This window comes from Natrix helvetica, assembly GCF_964273705.1.
Source record: "Natrix helvetica genome assembly, chromosome: 1".
Taxonomy (NCBI): domain Eukaryota; kingdom Metazoa; phylum Chordata; class Lepidosauria; order Squamata; family Natricidae; genus Natrix; species Natrix helvetica.
The window spans coordinates 108,907,317-108,924,594 of record NC_138548.1 but is presented as its reverse complement, the minus strand read 5'-3'; the positions used below and the strand labels follow the sequence as shown (position 1 = coordinate 108,924,594).

The window sequence follows — 17,278 nt, the reverse complement described above, 5'->3', positions numbered from 1 at the left end:
GCGTCACAGCAATTGTATCTTCATTCCTTTCCATCTGAGATAACATTCAATCAATGGAAGCCTTATGCCCACAGCAACTGCATCTGAAATGGTTCCAAAAGATAAAGGAGGTGGGTTGTTTTTTTTTAGGAAAGCCAGCTGTTCATTGCTAGTGTGAGTTTTACAAGTCATATGAGGTGGCTATTTGGGATTTATCTGATGAAAGGTGTACTTAATTATGAGCTATGTTTATGCTGCCTTCCCCCGGCCCTTGATAAGTGATCTTACCAGGAATAAATTGGGATCTCTGGCTAAGGCCCCTGATTGTGGCCGTCATGAAAAAGCTGCAAATTGCTAGTTAGTTTTTATTTAATGCTGTTGTAGAAGTCACTGCTAGTGTAAATTAAACCAGCCCATATATCGTGACATGGAAGAGGCAAGGTGCGCTGTTCCTTTTTTGACATCTGTCAGCTAAGGAACCTGAGCTTGCCCTTCATTCCGACACAAGAGCCCGATCAGATTCAAACTCACTTCCAAACAAGTTTTAGACCGCAACTTTCAATAATATCCTTTGCGATCGGTTTAGAATCCAAGCAGTGCAGGTTGGATAGAAGGTTTCCTTTTGATTTATTTGGTGCAGTGAGGTGCAGCCAAGTAGAAAACAATTATGAATTCAATAGCATTATTTCCTATGCACACGGATGCAACATTTCAGGGGAGTGCAGAGAAGAGCAACAAAGTTGATTCAGGGAATTGCAAACTGTTAAAGAACTGGGTCCGTCTAGTCCCGTGATGGTGAACCTATGGCACACAGATGGCACGTAGAGCCATATTTGGCGGTGTGCCAGCCGTCAGCTCCAGCGTGCATGCCTGCACCAGCCAGCTAATTTTTCACCCTTCCAGAAGGTCAGGGGAGGCTGTTTTCGCCCTTCCCAGGCTTCAGGAAAGCCTCCGGAGGCTATGGTGAGTGCAAAACTGCCCCCACAGGCCAACCAGAAATTTGGGAATGAATTTCCGGTTGATCCATTGGGGCTGTTTTTCACCCTCCCCAGGCTTCAGGAAAGCCTCCCGAGGCTGGGGAGGGCAAAATACAGCCGCAATGGCCCAAGTGGAAGTTCAGAAATGATCAGTTTCCGGCTTCCAGAGGCCCTCCAGGAGGCCGAGGGAGGCCACGTTTGCCCTTCCCAGGTTTCAGGAAAGCTTCCGGAGCCTGGAGAGGGGTCGTGCATGCATGCGTGCAGGATGTGGGTGTCAGGCGTGCATGCACAAGTGGGGGGGGAGATTGATTGGGCACACATGCGGGTGCAATAATATGCATGTGCGCACAATTTTGGCACACCATTAGAAAAAGGTTCGCCATCATGATAGCAGTGTGCCACTATCTAAGGGGCTGCCACAGAGAAGAGGGGGTCAGCCTGTTCTCCAAAGCACCTGAAGACAGGACAAAAAGCAATGGATGGAGATTTCTCAAGGAGAGAAGGAGCTTAGAGCTAAGAAGAAATTTCCTGATAACTAATCAGTGGAACAGCTTGCCTTCAGAAGTTGTGTGTGCTCCATCATGGGAGGTTTTAAAAAAAAGGATTGGACGGCCATTTGTCTCACATGGTAGGTTGTCCTGTTTGAGCAGAGGGTTTGACTAGAAGACCTCCAAGTTTCCTTTCAACTCTGTTATTCTTTGCCTGTAAGCAAAGCGATAACCATCTAGTGGCCTCTAGAACATATTGTCTGGCTGATAAACATTCATTTCTGAAGGTTTCCCCCATGCCACCCCATTGAGGAAGGATTTGTTTTTTTTTCCACAGAATAAATTCTCTCCCTTTTGGCAGCGGGAACTAATATGCATATAGATCAAAGAGCTGCTAGAGAGAGAATAATCCAGAATGAGGCAGAGATGTGAAAAGCTTTCTTCTGTGTCCTCCCATGAGGCTGACATTTGCATCACTAAGCAATGACATAAGGGATGCTGCAAACAAACCCTCTTTATATTCTGGAAACTCTTAAGCTGTTTCTTCTTCATCTGGACAAGAATCAGCAGCTGGTGAAGGGAAATTTGAATGCATTAATTTGCTCTAATTCCTGAAAGCACAAATAGCAACAGCATATAAAAAGACACATGAAGATTAATCATGGCTAATTTGTAGAGATTTTAATTTTGTTTTGAAGTATACTTAAGAAAAGAAAATTCACAGCAGTATGCCAATAGCACTACAATTATAGTGCTTTAAAGTAAAAGTACTTTAAAAGTAAAATTACTGAAATTACTGAAATTATTTCAGTTGCTTGCAAACCATACCAGAACAACAAATATGCATGAAATTTTAAACACATTTCAAATATTAACTAAAACACAACATTTGGGGGGGAAAGATAAAATTGTGTTAAGGAAATTGAAATAAAAAAGGGGGAATTAAAAGAAAGAATTAAAAAGTTACATTAAAAAGAGCATTGATACGTTTGTGCAAATAAACCTATCAATTCATACAATGTATAATACGAAATGCAAATATATTGCTCATGTTTATTAAAAATATACATACGGCAGTCCTCAAGCAGTGGTGCAGCTTTCCTTGATCCAATATAATAATCGAATGTAGAATTACCATTTTATAGGGATTAAGTGCTACGTAAGTATGAAGAGCTTCAAAAATGAAAAGAAAAAACTATACTTTGGATCCAGCCAAAATCGAAATGGTAGCATTGCAATTATTTTCATATAGCAATATTTCCACCAAGAAAGCTTCTAAATTATCTTTAGAGAAAGATTTTGCACTTGTCAACTCAAAAGTTACAAATGATAAGTATTATAAGAGCCACTTTATCAAATGACGATCAGTAACAACAACTATTTTTAAAATAAAATGTTCTTTGGGCCACCACTTCTTTTAAACTCTGCCACTTATGGGACCTAGCTAGGAAGCATCCCTGTTCGGTGGCCATCATTCCTGAGTCTTGAACAATATCTCCACCCAAATGTACAATAGGCCCCAATCTGCTCATTTTTTAAAAAAAAGTTAAGACTTGCCATTTATTTATATCCAGAAGTGTGGAGTCTTATTTTGGTTGTGCTTGGTCACCATTTTGTATTTTATCTAGTAGGTATGCTTTTAATGTTCTATAGTTCTTTTGGTTTATAGTTTTTTTTTTATTGTATGCTTTCCATGGTCACAATGTTTGAGTTGGCCAGTCCTATAAAATCCATTAAATAGATGAATCAATAAAACTACACCAGGCATCTCCAGAAATAGCATAAAGAGGTTTAGGAATACAGATCATATTTCTGTAGGTCAATAATATTCCAGCAGTGCAAGACTGAATGCCCAGTAAGATGTGTCTATAGCAGTGGTGGGTTTCAAATTTTTTTAGAACCTCTTCTGTAGGTGTGGCCTACTTTGTGGGAGTGGCTTGCTGGCCATGTGACCAGGTGGGAGTGGCTTGCCAGCCATGTGACTGGGTGGGCGTGGCCAACTTGTAAAATGTGGTGAAACTCACTTAACAATGCTCTTGCTTAGCAGCCAAAATGTTGGCTCAGGAACTCTGGCATTGAAGTGTGCAAGTCTTAAAGCTGTCAAGTTACAAGACCCTTGCACCCCTAACCCTTTAGAAAAAAAACCCCAGGGGTGTTCAAACTTGACAGCTTTAAGACTTGTGGACTTCAACTCCCAGAATTCCTCTTCTTGCTCTTCATCTTGATGATGTGCGGACAGGTGGGGGGAGGGAGCTGGAACCGGTTCTAAACGGCATGGTAGATTTGTGGAACCTCTTCTATAGAAGAGGTTAGAACTGGCAGGAACCCACCCCTGGTCTATAGCATGTATCATTCAAGTATGGGGAAAAGACTGAAAAGAAAAAAGCAATAGGAATTTTTGTGGGAATGATTGGAATAATGAAGGAAAAAAGACCAGTGACTGGAATAAGGCTCTTGGGGCATATGGGATTCTAAACATATAAACAGACTGCCAACCTGGATACTGACAAATGCAAGCAAAAGTTAATGCAGGAAATAATAGTTAGTGTGTTGTTAAATACACCCACTTTTGAAATACATATTATAATTCTCACATATTTTCAGATGTTTCTTTGAAGTTGAATACAATAAAAAGTATGTTCTATGAAATCAGTTATGTTTCTTCAAAATGAAGAAATGAAAATAACTGAATTACTAAACTCAATACAGTGATCACAAAATGGATACAATAGCCGCTTCTAAATCTGAATTTTTTAAAGATCACCTCCAAGAAACCAAATCTAATAGTCTTCTCTCTCCCGCCACTTCCAACGCCATCCCCTCTGGGTGCTACAGAATGAACAGTTGTAGTATTCAAAGCAATTTTTACAATGTAAACGTTTTTGGGCCAACTGTCGTAGATTTCTTTGGTTTGTGCAAAATAGAAAATGGTTGGTACGTGCCTGTTTAAAAATATTTCCGCTTACATCAGTCTGACTTGATTCAGTCCTTTACGTATCACATCCAGCTTTGTACACAAAAGCTCATGATTCAGACTCCATGGTTTATCTTAGGAGAGGACTTCAGAGACCTTCTATGTCTGTGTTACAAGCCAGGATTTCCCTCGTGTGATCTGTGATCAAAGATGACATTTAGCAGATAGCATCCCTAAACACAGGAGAATACTCTGGTGGATAATTAGCAAACTTTATGGGAAGCAGAGTAAAATGTTTTCCTAACTAATCCCTGTTTACACAATGAAGAAATAATACAGAGCAAGAGAGAAATACATCACCCTCAACTTCAGAAAAGTAAGATCTGTTTCATTTTCTCTTCCTCAATTTTTCTGAAAATCCACAATTTTTCTCTTAAAATAGAAATGGTCACTTGTGTCAATGCTCTTTTCACTTTGGGGAGGATGTCAGAAAAGATGGGATAACGAGGAGGGATACACATGTTCGTATATAAACACAGTTACACAGTTATATTAGAAGTAAACATTGATTGACAATTAATTAATTTGTTATTCTCCTGAACTCAGAGGCAGTTTTTGCTGTCACACTTAGCGGTATATCTAGCTTTGATAGGCAGACTTAGGGGTTTTAGGGAAAAACAAATTAGATTTTGCAAATGTGAGGTGTTGCCATTTAAATTCTAAATCTGGCCCAATTCTCTCTGGGATTGAAGTTATTCACACAGGATAATCCTCCAGCGTATAATTAGCAAATCAGCCTCCCCCTTCTCTTCTAATAGTTGCAAATAACTCTTTTTGATTCTGGTCAGGAAATGCTAATGATATAAGCAGCGATTCCCAACCTTTTTGGTTCCAGGGACCGGTTTCGTGGAAGACATTTTTTCCATCGACTGGGAAGGGGGATGGTTTCAGTTTCATTGCTTACCCGCTGCTCATTTCCAGCTGTGTGGAGGCCTAGGTTCCTAACGGGCCACGGGCCAGTGCCAGTCTATGGCTCACGGGTTGGAGAACTCCAGGGATGAAATGCTACCGGTTTGGACTGGTTCACCCGAACCGGTAGCAAAGATGCCAGTTGTTCGCCCGAACCAGTAGTAAAAAAAATACTACCAGTTCGGGTGAACCCCTTTTTTCCAACAATCAGCGGTGCCACACGATTTATATTAGCTAGAAAGCAGGATTTCCTAATCTAAATCACGTGGCACAGAGGATTCCCCCCCTTGCTGTTCATTTACCTCACTGTTTGCTTATTCGCTTGCCAGGCTCGCTCGGTAGCAGGCTCCGCCCACTTGGCCGGATGTCATTTTGACGTTCCGTGCATACGCGGAAGCTCGCACGTGTTCACATTGCTACCAAACTGGTAGCAAAGGTAAGTAGATTTCACCCCTGGGGAACGCTAATGCAAGAAATGTAATTGTGAATAGCTCATGATATAAAGGGAAGGTTGCATGTTTGAGTGCAGAAATATCCTTATGCAATATATTGATTGATTGAGGTGCCCTTGTTATTTTTGACTCCTAGCAACCACATGGATTTTCTGCATGATGTTCCATCTCTAACTTGTTCTTTCAAGTCTCTCAATGTTACGCTGTAAAAAGTTAGCACCCACCCCTCTCCTAAAAGAATGAAATATTTTAGGAAATATTAAAAAGGCAGAATATTATATTTCCCCTAGAAGTGAAATATAAATCTTAAGGGAGACATAAACTCAGAGCCACAGTTCCCTGCCCCAAGCAGATACTAAACTGAGACCAGCTTTTAGAAATGCAGATTTGATCATCCATTCAAGACAGGATATTTTGAACAAAGACAGATTTAGATAGAATGGTAGGATCAGTCTTCACTCAAGATCCAAACCAGGAAAGCCATTAAGACACAATAGATATGGCCCAACATCCTTTCAGAACACAAGCCTCTTCATTGCATCGCCCAGTAGGCTTCAAACTTGATTCAGACAAACTGACCTCACAGGGCCACATGGGAGTCTGACTACAGCAACCAATAGAATACAGGTTCTTGCCACAGGAACAGAAAGCTCAAGGGCAAGGCCCAAGAGAGGGTATGAATGACCTTCACTCTCCATTCCATGTGTTCAGCTGCACCAGGACCTCAAACCCATGTGGTCCTGTCCATCAATAAACCATATTTCCAATCAGCTTCCATGTTTCCAATGTCTTTCTCCCCACTTGAAACTGAACTGGATGGATATTTCTACCCACAACACCCATTGCCATTATAACTGAGTCCATTCACCTTGCTGTGGCCATCCTCTTCTTCCCTTTCTTTTCCCAGGAGGCTGGATTTTTGCATGTCCAAAGTAGCATAATTTGAGTCTGGTCATTCTGTGCCTTGAATTAGAACTTTGAATTGTTTTGTTTTTTTAAATATTGCATGAGAATATTGTTTTTCCCCGCTCTCCTTGGTCTTATCACTCAGGTTTCTAAGAGTTTTTGGAGCCACATTTATGCCAAAATTACCTCACTGTAATAAATCTGGATTTCTCATGTGGGAGTTTTTTCTTCCAGTCAGGGCAACCTATGAATTTGGTAACCCAAACCATGATAATTCTTGCCCAACTAACATAGCATGGTTAAGCGATTTATAAACCAGGGGTAACCAACCTTGGCAACTTTAAGACTTGTGCTTTGCAGCTGCCTTACTTTCAAGACCATGGTTATTAATTTAAGATGGTTATTCATTAGAGGTAAAGATTCCCCTTGCACATATGTGCTAGTCGTTCCCGACTCTAGGGGGTGGTGCTCATCTCCATTTCAAAGCCAACGAGCCAGCGCTGTCTGAAGACGTCTCCGTGCTCATGTGACCGGCATGACTAAATGCTGAAGGGGCATGGAACACGGTTAGCTTTCCACCAAAGGTGGTTCTTATTTTTCTACTTGCACTTTTACATGCTTTCAAACTGCTAGGTTGGCAGAAGCTGGGGCAAGTAGCGGGAGCTCACTCCGTTACGTGGCACTAGGGATTCAAACCGCCAAACTGCCGACCTTTCTGATCGACAAGCTCAGCGTCTTAGCTACTGAGCCACTATGTCCCCTGGTTATCCATTACCAGTGGGTTAAATCTATGATTAACACATGCTGCTCATTTCTCCTCATCTGAAGCAAATTTCTGTCCCTTTGAAAGGACTGCTAACTTTTAAAACTCAATTCTGCTCTGCTTGCCAAAGGATAGATTTCTCTCTTGGTTGCACACACTCTCTCATACACACACACACACACCCCTATGGAAACCGTATACCTGAGTCATTTTCTATTTTTGAATGGCTGGAGAGATTGCCCAGTACTCAAACACAAAGACTCTGGTATGTCCATAATCAGGTATGCTGTTCTGAAAGCCAATCTGTCATTAAGTACCTTTATAATCTCCAGAACAATCTTTGCCAGAGACTGCAAACACAATCATTGGTCATTGCAGTTGGGTTTCCTGCATAACTGATAAGGAATGGAGTGTGCCAATAAGATGAAAGCTGTGCCAGCTGACTTGGGAAGGAGTCAATATTAACTTTCCTTGAATGTTACACAGCAGTAAAATATGTGTCAACACAAGACCGTTTTTTAATCTCTGGGTGGATAAAATGGCATATGCTTCATAAGACTCCTAAACACCTAAAAAGAAATCCAGAAAGAAAGAAAAATAACCCTTTCCTTTTAAAAAAAATGATATCCAGCTAGTCCTCAACTTACAACCACAACTGAGCTCAACATTTTGTTACTAAGCAAGGGAGTTTTGCCCCATTTTACAACCATTTTGACCAGTAAAGTAAATTTTTGTTAAGTAAATTGCTGTTAAGTAAATTGCTGCAGTTGTTAAGTGAATCATGCGGTCCTTAATCAAATCTGACTCTCCCCCCTCCCCCCCACACACTCTTGACTTTGCTTGTCAGATGCTGGCTGGGAATGTTACAAATGGTGATCATATGACCATGGGGATGCTATAATGGACGTAAGTGTGAAAAAATATCCTAAGTTACTTTTTTCAGTGTAGGTAGTCCTCGACTTACAACGGTTCCTTTAGTGACTGTTCAAAGTTACAACAACACTGAAAAAAGGGACTTATGACCATTTTTCACACTTACAACCTTTGCAGCATGTTAATTTTATCTAATTTTTTAAATGTTAGTGCTATATTAATTGGGTTTGTTTTTTGGATTGTTTCTAATTTCCTTTTAACTTTTGTGATATGTGGTTTTTTTTTAATGCTGTACGCCGCCCTGAGTCCCTTGGAAGAAGGGCGGCATATAAATCCAATAAAACAAACAAAACAAAACAAACAGCATACCCATGATCATGAGATCCAAATTCAGATGCTTGGCTGGTTCATACTTATGAGCATGGGATCCCCCTTTGCGACCTTCTGACAAGCAAAGTCCATGGGGAATCCAAAGTCACTTAAGATCCAGGTTACTGACTTATCGACTGCAGTGATTCACTTAACAACTCTGGCCAAGAATGTCGTAAAATGGAACAAAAAGCACTTTAACAAATTCTCACTTAACAACATACATTTTGGGCTCAATTGTGGTCACAAGTCAAGGATTACCTGTACTGTTGTAACTTTAAAGGATCACTGAACAAATAGTTGCCAAGGACTACCTGTATAGTATCGCCATTGCAACTACTGGACAGGCACATGCCATTCCTAATTTCTGGCAACTAGAGATAAGCAAAACACCACTGTATTCAACCAGGTTTGCCAACAGATCACTTCTCTAATTTCCAAACAGTTTATTCTGCTTGTCAAGGAGGACTCTCTTTCCCACATCATTTTCAGCATGCCCCAGGATGTATTTTGTAACATTTGACGAAACAAAAAATCAAGCTGAAACCGGGATTATTCCTACTAGGCATAATAAGAGAAAACTTATGCAAGAAAACTCAGTACATTATACTCCATATAACCGCAGCCCGAATTGCATATGTACAAAACTGGAAAAAAGCCAATACTCCATCTGAGGGTATGGCGATAAAAAAGGTGCTTGAATGTGCAGAGATGGACAGATTATTTATGGAATTGAAAGACGGGAGAAACAGACTATTACATGATTTGGGACCAATGATATAAATGGCTAGAGAATAGATGTAAATAGATGTATACATGAAGATTATTTAAGGGTTATATTAAGGTGAAAAGATTCTCTCTCTCTCTCTCTCTCTCTCTCTCTCTCTCTCTCTCTCTCTCTCTCTCTCTCTCTCTCTCTCTCTCTCTCTCTCACACACACACACACACACACACACACACATCAATATGAATATTGATATAACGTATAATAGTCATGTAAATACAGATATAATATATAATTAGATAATACATAGAACAGTGATATTTAGAACTGGATAAGAAGAAGAATGAAATAACCATTATGCAACTATGAGTGTTACTGGAATGCTGTAAAGTTTAAAAATGTGGCGTAAATTGTAACATTTTAGAACGCAGGTTGCCCTGGAAAATTCTCAAGTGTCAGATTTGAATCTCACATCTCTAGACAGTAGCCCTTTTTCAGGGAGAGGCCTGATATGGCGGAAGGCTCAGACACAAGGCTCCTCCTGGCTAGACTCTGTATTGTAGGCAAGAATGAAACCTACACAATGATACTCTGCTTTTTGCAGATTAAGTACTTAGTGTGCTTTGCATTGCCTAGTATCAAGAACTCACAGTCCTAAAATATGTCTTTAAACCCTGGGTGTTTCTCCAATCTTTCTGAGTTAATGAATACTTTGCAGTATACTTGGTACCTTTTGGCAGGTCACTTAAATTTTGGGCCATGGTCCTTTCTAGCCTAGGCCCTACAGGTTGATCACTTGGTTGCATCACCATCTTAATTTGATGTCCTTATTGCTGTTTTACCATAACTGTTGTTGCTTTTTTCGATTACATATGCTTCTCAACCACTCTGCAACAATGCAAAAAGTTTCATTGAAAGAGTTGTCTTCTGATATATTCGCTTGTGATTTACTTGAAGCAGGAGAAGCCAGGGAGGCTGTAGACAAAGGAAGAGATGATGGTATAATGAAAGCCAACACCTAACACTTACTCCTAAAGTAAATACAACAACCCCAGATCCCACTCATGGAAATAATATGGAAATAGTTTTGTTTTTTTTAAGGAAAGAAATGCTGAAAGTATTCCCTTTTTTACAATAATGAAAAGATTTAAACATTTTGATCACATTATTTTTGCTCCCATGTACTATTAAAGATTGGATACTTAAGTACAGTATGTGAATCTGAAAATCTGAGATTTGGCCAACTGATATTTGCTTCTGAAAATTCCAACGTATTGATAAAGGCGAGACTTATTATGATGAAATATGATACTGGAAATTGCAAATTGAAGTATAATATTATTCTCTTAAATTTAACATTCAGTGGCTGTGCAGTCTTCTCTCTTTTTCATTATACAATTAAGACTGAAAAAAGTTGAGTGGGGCTGGAATATTTTTATGAGGCTGCAATCTGCATTACTGAGATCCTTAAATATTTAGCTTTATAGTCTCTGCTTTCGTTTCTATTGGTTTTATTTTATTTATACAATTATATTCCAATCCAAATAATACAACCCACATAAAATATTTACAAATTAAACTCTAGACTCATAGTTACTTGTATCAGGCAAATTAAAACAGGTTCAGTGCTGAAGTGATAGACAGATGGACTAGTTATCTCTTTCTCTTGTTCAAACTGGAAAGTGCAAGAAATTAATTAATTCATTTTGAGGCTCATGATATCTGGAACCAGTGACGTGCAGCCAGGGAGGCAGGGGAGGCAGAGCCTCACCGCTCTCATCATGAAAAGAAAAGAAAATCTCCGCTTTTCTCTTTCATCTCTTTCTTGCGCGTGCAAGCAAAATACCCCAGGATCACGGTGGCGGGGACAGCAACTCCTTCCGCTGCGCTGTGGAGAAGAGCCACAGGAAGGAGGGGAATGGGACCACGTGTGCAGGAGGCTCCTCAGCGCCAGCCTCAGATCAGCGCAGACGTGGTCCCCTTCATGTTGGCTCAGAAAGGAGGGGAATGGGACCACGTGTGCAGGGGAAGGGGACCGCGGCTCGCGCTGATCTGAGGCTGGCGCTGAGGAGCCCCCTGCACACATGGTCCCATTCGCTGCCTTCCTTTGGCTCTTCTCCACAGCGCAGCGGAAGGAGTTGTTGTCCCCGCCACCGTGAACCTGGGGTATTTTGCTTGCACGCTTGCAAAGATCAAAGTTGTCACAGTCCTCCCTTAATGATGATAATTTGATGACGTCACCAGCCTCACCAGCCCTAAACTTCACCGCACGTCACTGTCTGGAACGTATTGGTTTGACCCTACTTTAGAAGATTCCAGTTTGTTGTAACATTTGTTTGCTTGAGTTTTTTTTTAATTGATCTAATTATCATATAATCAGACATTCCATCACTCTGGACTATTCAAATTGCTCTTTTCAGCCTTTGTACTGTATATGTTGTCCTTTGAAGTTCTTCATTTATATACTTTACCAAGCTTAACAATCTTGTTTTAGCAGCAACACAAATTTTTGATGTCAGTCAAGCAAACTTTCGTCTGATTTAAAACATGTTGAGCTTTCTATAAAAAAAAACCGGTCCTGGTTTAATAATTATAGGACATGATTCATCCTGTGATTGACAGTAGCATAGCAATAATTAAGAAATTAATTAGTTTTATTCAGCTATCACGAATTATGTTTTCCACTGCCACATGGACGGTGGCCTTGGAAGCTAAAAAGAAGAAAGTGAAGCTGCAAAGTCTCTTTTTCTATTCAATAATATATCTTCCAATATTTGAGGGCTGTCATAGAGAAGAGGCAACTTAGTCTCCAAAGCATCTGTGGGCAGGACAAAAATAATGGATGGAGATCTCCAAGCTCCCTTCCAATACTGTTACACTGTTAAGGATCTCTCCACTGGAACAAGGAATCAAGGAAATCATTTATGTTACAGCAGCATTGAACATCCAAAATATGCAAAGACTTAAAATGTCAATAGGTGTCACCAATGCCAAGCCAAATTCCCATACAAGGTGAGAGGAGCTGATTCAATCTTCTTCAACCATGGTGCCTTTCAGAAGTATTGAATTAAATTCCCATAATTCTAAAAGCCATGAAAAGAAATATTGTTTGCCAAGTTGTTTCCCAAAGCTTTTTTCTTTTCTTTTTTTTCTTTTGGTCTGCAGAAAAGAAAAGATTTACGGTCTGAACTTCCTTCTTCCTATTTATAATTGGCATTTGGCATTTCATTATTTGTTTTGCATTAGTGCATGTAATGTAAAATGTAAACACAAGCCTGTTTTAGGCTAAATAAAGATCAGCAGAAATATTTATCAGAACCAAGTGAAACAGGAATTTTTCAGCTACAGTAAAATAGTATGCGCAGGGTTGAGCCACACATAGTGCAAATAAACCATGTTTAATCTTACTAAATAAGCCACTGTTCCGTCCAGACGGTAAGCTATCAACAGGGACTATGTTTTCAGAACACGCTAAACCAAAATTAAACATACCACAATATAGCTATTGTGTGATGTGTCAATCCAGCCCAGTATTATTAGGACCCATCAGGATAACAGTTAGGAATCTGCTCTAATATGAAGCAAAATTAGGGTTAAGATAAGTCTGAAATCTTGAGCCGACTCAGATTTGCACTGTTCTAAATAAGTTTGCTAATAAATGAGACCAATTCTGTTCAACAACGTTGTGTTTATTAATTAATATTAAGAATTGCAGCCTTACACCTCCTCTCTCCCATGCAACTGACTTAAGAGCTCAGTGTATAGCACTGAAATAAATGCATGTCATGTACATAATGGATTCACATGAAAATGATCACCTTAACCCATTTGCAGAATGATGTTCAGACATTCTCTTTCTCCAATTGTAATCTGAGGTAAATCACAGATTCTTCTATAGGTAGTACTTGTTCAGTGAGCACAATTGGGATCAGTCATTAATTGAAGCAGTCACCCAGTGAAATCACAACTGTTCTTATGGCCTTACTTCAATTTTCTTTTGCTTGACACACCTGTGAAGTTTGTAATTGGGAAGACTGGTCATAAAGTTATTTTTTTCATCACCATCTTAACTTCAGTCGCTTACTTGTTTTGTTTTCTTTCCCCACTTAAAAAAAAGAAAGCTTTTAAGGGCGAAAACATAAGGAAAAAGGGCCTTCCACTATGCTCCTATCTGTGGATTCATTACACAGTAGTTCCATTTATCTCTTCTCTATTTACAGTGTCGGTATTCCTTGCTATATTGCAGTAGCTGGATACCTTGCCTGTGCCTTGATGGCCCTTCTTTGTATTCCTTCCCAGACAAAGCCACAGTCCAAGAGAAATGAAGCACAACAGGGTGAGTGCCTGACCCATCAGAGCTTTAAGAAGGGAGGGGGAAACCCAAAATATTTCAGCCTGAAAATCTGAACTAAAACTATTTGGAGTTCTGTGAGTAACCTTTCAATTAGGCTAGGACTGCTTTCCATTTCAGCTACATGGTACAGGTTTTGGGGAATTCAGCTTAACCCCAAGGTAGGTGGAAGTGTGATTGCTTTGTTTTACTCCCTGGGGGTGTAGGCAATGCTGGCTTTAATGTATTGAAATCCTTAACTGGCTGGTAGATATACATGCCTAAATATAATTTATGCTAAATTATATCAAAATCTTTGGTAAATATTTTTTAAGTATTAAATGAAATTTAATTTTAAATTAAATGAAATGGGACACTGGCCTGCCGCAAAGCAAATGCCAATTTCAAGCATCCACTTTTATTTCCAAGAATGCCTCTGATGTCCTTGGCATCCTTTAGAAATAAAAAGAGAGGAGGGGACACAGGCCATTACTTGGTTTGGTACTGCCTCCATCTCCCCAGAAGAAAATACCATGATAACCTGGACTGGATCTGGGTTTTTTTCTAATGAATAGAAAGATCTGATTATTCTCATGTGCAATAGTAGCCATTTTATGTTTGGAAAAATGTGCCTATTACAGCCATTTTAGGAAATCATCCATACTTCCAAAATCCTTAAGGTTCCAGAGGGAAAGAAATGGGGAACCAGCACAGCATATTCTGATATCTCTTTTCTTCTAAAACTAATTACAGGCATTGGGGGGAGGGGGGGCTGGACAGACCTGTAAGACCAAAAGGAGAATCTTAATCTTTCCATTTCCAGCCCATTAAAACAAGACAACCTGTGTAGCTGCAAACAATAATGAAAGTCTCCCAGAATATTCTCAGAACAGATCGCCATAAAATCACACTATGTTCACAGATTAACAGAGTTGGAAGGGACTTTGGAGGCTTTTTAGTTCAATTCTGTCCTCATGCAGGAGAGCCTATATCCTTGAGGGCAAACCTATGACATTCATGTCACTCGTGGTACGTATAGCCCTCTCTGTGGGCAGGTGAGCCATCATCCCAGCTCAGCTCCAGGGTAGGGAGCTATGCGTGGGGGCAAGGGGAGCATGGGGGGTGCACCCCCCCCCCCATGGCCCATTTTTGGTTCCCAGGAAGTGCAAGGAGACCTACTAGGCCCAAAACCGAGGGGGGGGTTGCACACAAATGCGTGGGGGCAGGGGGGGAGGACATGTATGCACCAGGGGGGCAAGGCGTGGGAGTGTTGCACACACCTTGCATTATGGGTGCAGGTGCGCTTATGCTTTCGGTGCACAACAACAAAAAGGTTAGCCCTCACTGCCCTATATCATTTCAGACAAATGGCTTTGAGTATTCAGTCTTTTTTTTTATGGCAGCCCCTCAAATATTGGAAAACTACTATCAAATCACTCCTGTCCTTCTTTTCATTAATCTAGACCAGTGTTTCTCAAACTTGGCGACTTTAAGTCCTGTGGACTTCAACTCCCAGAATCCCCCAGCCAGAATAGCTGGCTGGGGAATTCTGGGAGTTGAAGTCCACAGGACTTAAAGTCGCCAAGTTTGAGAAACATTGATCTAGACATACCCAATTCCAGCAACCGTTCTTCGTATGTTTTAGCCTCCAGTCCCCTAATCATCTTTGTTGCTCTTCTCTGCACTCTTTCTAGAGTCTCCGCATCTACTACTGTATACTATTTACTACACCTGCAACTATGTGGCACATAATTGTCCATATAATTAGAAAACATTTTATATTATTTTGTTTCAAAGGCTTACCTTTGTCTGAAAAATATTTTAACTTTTCCCCCCCTAGGAACATCCCAGTCCAGTAGTGTTTTTAGCTTCCAAGAAATTATCCGACTGTTGACACTTCCGGGAGTAATGGATGTTTTCTTAATCAAAGTCCTTTCTGTATTTCCTACAGGTGAGTCTGCTATGATTTTTGGAATAACAATTTTCAGTTGCATATGATTTGAGGCGTAGTAGGGGAATAGATTACTAAAATCTTCTGTGGTTCTGTCTTAGGGGAAAAAATACATTTATTTAGGTGCCAATCATATAATGTGACATAGTTACTGGGGCATTTAACACATGATGACCGTTGGTTTGCCATCTAGGCAATTGCTTTGAGATTAGATCTAGGATTTCCTGTATCATACCTTTCTTTGATAGGTGCCATCTGCTAGTGTGGCCAATCAGAATACAGTACTTTTGGTGTTAAGGGATGAAAGTGAACTGAAGGAGAGGGAGGAAGAGGAGCATTTTTCCTTGTGGCCTTGTTAGGAGAAATGAGAACTGGAGTGGCTCCGTGTTGTAGTCTCCAGCATACAACTGGCTGCCGTTGGAATTCTAGCTTGTTTTACATTTGGAAGTCCTAAATTCAGTTTCTGTAGAGCATTAAGAAGATGAGCTTGAGGGAAAGAGACAGGAATTTTTAAATAAGCAAAGGAGACAGAGACATTCTTAAGCCCTGGGATGAGAAGGAGGCAAAGCACAATCAGACTGGCAAAATGTTGTTTTATAGCTTATCTCAATCAAGTATAGTTGATTTTTCCAGTGGAGTCTGTTTCCTGATCTAGTCTACATCAAAGGGCTGATGTCAATCTTGCAAGCCTCATTGTGCTTTTCCTTGTTTATTTCCTTCAAGGTCATTTTCTGATTCTCTACAGTTTCAACACTTAAAATAAGATCAGTAAAACACCTAAAGAGTCCAGGCATGGACTGGTCTTATACATTGAGTTAAACCACGGTTTGCTTTCTACCCCATAACTCCCAACTGCTGGGTTTATACAACATGCTAAATCCAAATTAAACAAGCCATAATATAGCTTGCTGCAATCCCGACCATTGTAGATTGGATTGGATTGGAGTGTGTAATGATCTTCTTCAATATGCAATGTCTTTCTGTTATGAAAATAACAGTCCCGACCATTGTAGATTGTATTGGATTGGACTGTGTAATGATCTACTTCAATATGCAATGGCTTTCTGTTATGAAAATATGAAAAGGAAAAAAAAAGTGCCAGGCTATTTTGATTCCACTGAATTTAATGGCAGACTTTTGATTTACCCACCACCTATTTCGGGAATATAACGGTGCATCAGTTTTGAAATTAGAAAGCTCAGCTGATAGAACATGAGATCCAGACACAAATGGCAGGATTGGAAGATTTCCAGTAATAAAATTGCACTGCTGAAGGCCTAATCTAGGTCAAGACTAATAGCTCTTTGTTAAGAAAAAGGCTAAGGAATCTTATCAATGGAATTTAAACTTACACCATTAATGTAAAGTATCCTTTTTTCCTACCTCAGCATTCATTCCCTTAGCATTTTTGTAATGAAATCAGGTCCCCAGAATTCTTAAAAGAATTACGCTGTTAAACACTTTTCCTGAATCTATGGGATTTTTTTTCTATGCAAAGCTGATCCAGTATAGTGAGATTTTAGGAACAAGATCTAGCCTCAAAGTCTAAATTTGTATGGTTGTTATATGTTGATTCATATTGT

General features: G+C 40.0%; 1 protein-coding gene across 1 annotated transcript in view; it reads left to right on the top strand.

Annotated features, from left to right (window-relative positions):
* The window catches only part of SLC67A1 (solute carrier family 67 member 1), an 86,154-nt gene that overhangs the window by 32,924 nt on the left and 35,952 nt on the right, over window positions 1–17,278 (top strand). Inside the window, exons 5-6 of the mRNA XM_081942370.1 lie at window positions 13,635–13,750; window positions 15,585–15,695. Coding sequence (XP_081798496.1) covers window positions 13,635–13,750; window positions 15,585–15,695 — 227 coding nt within the window. The remainder of the gene's footprint in view (window positions 1–13,634; window positions 13,751–15,584; window positions 15,696–17,278) is intronic.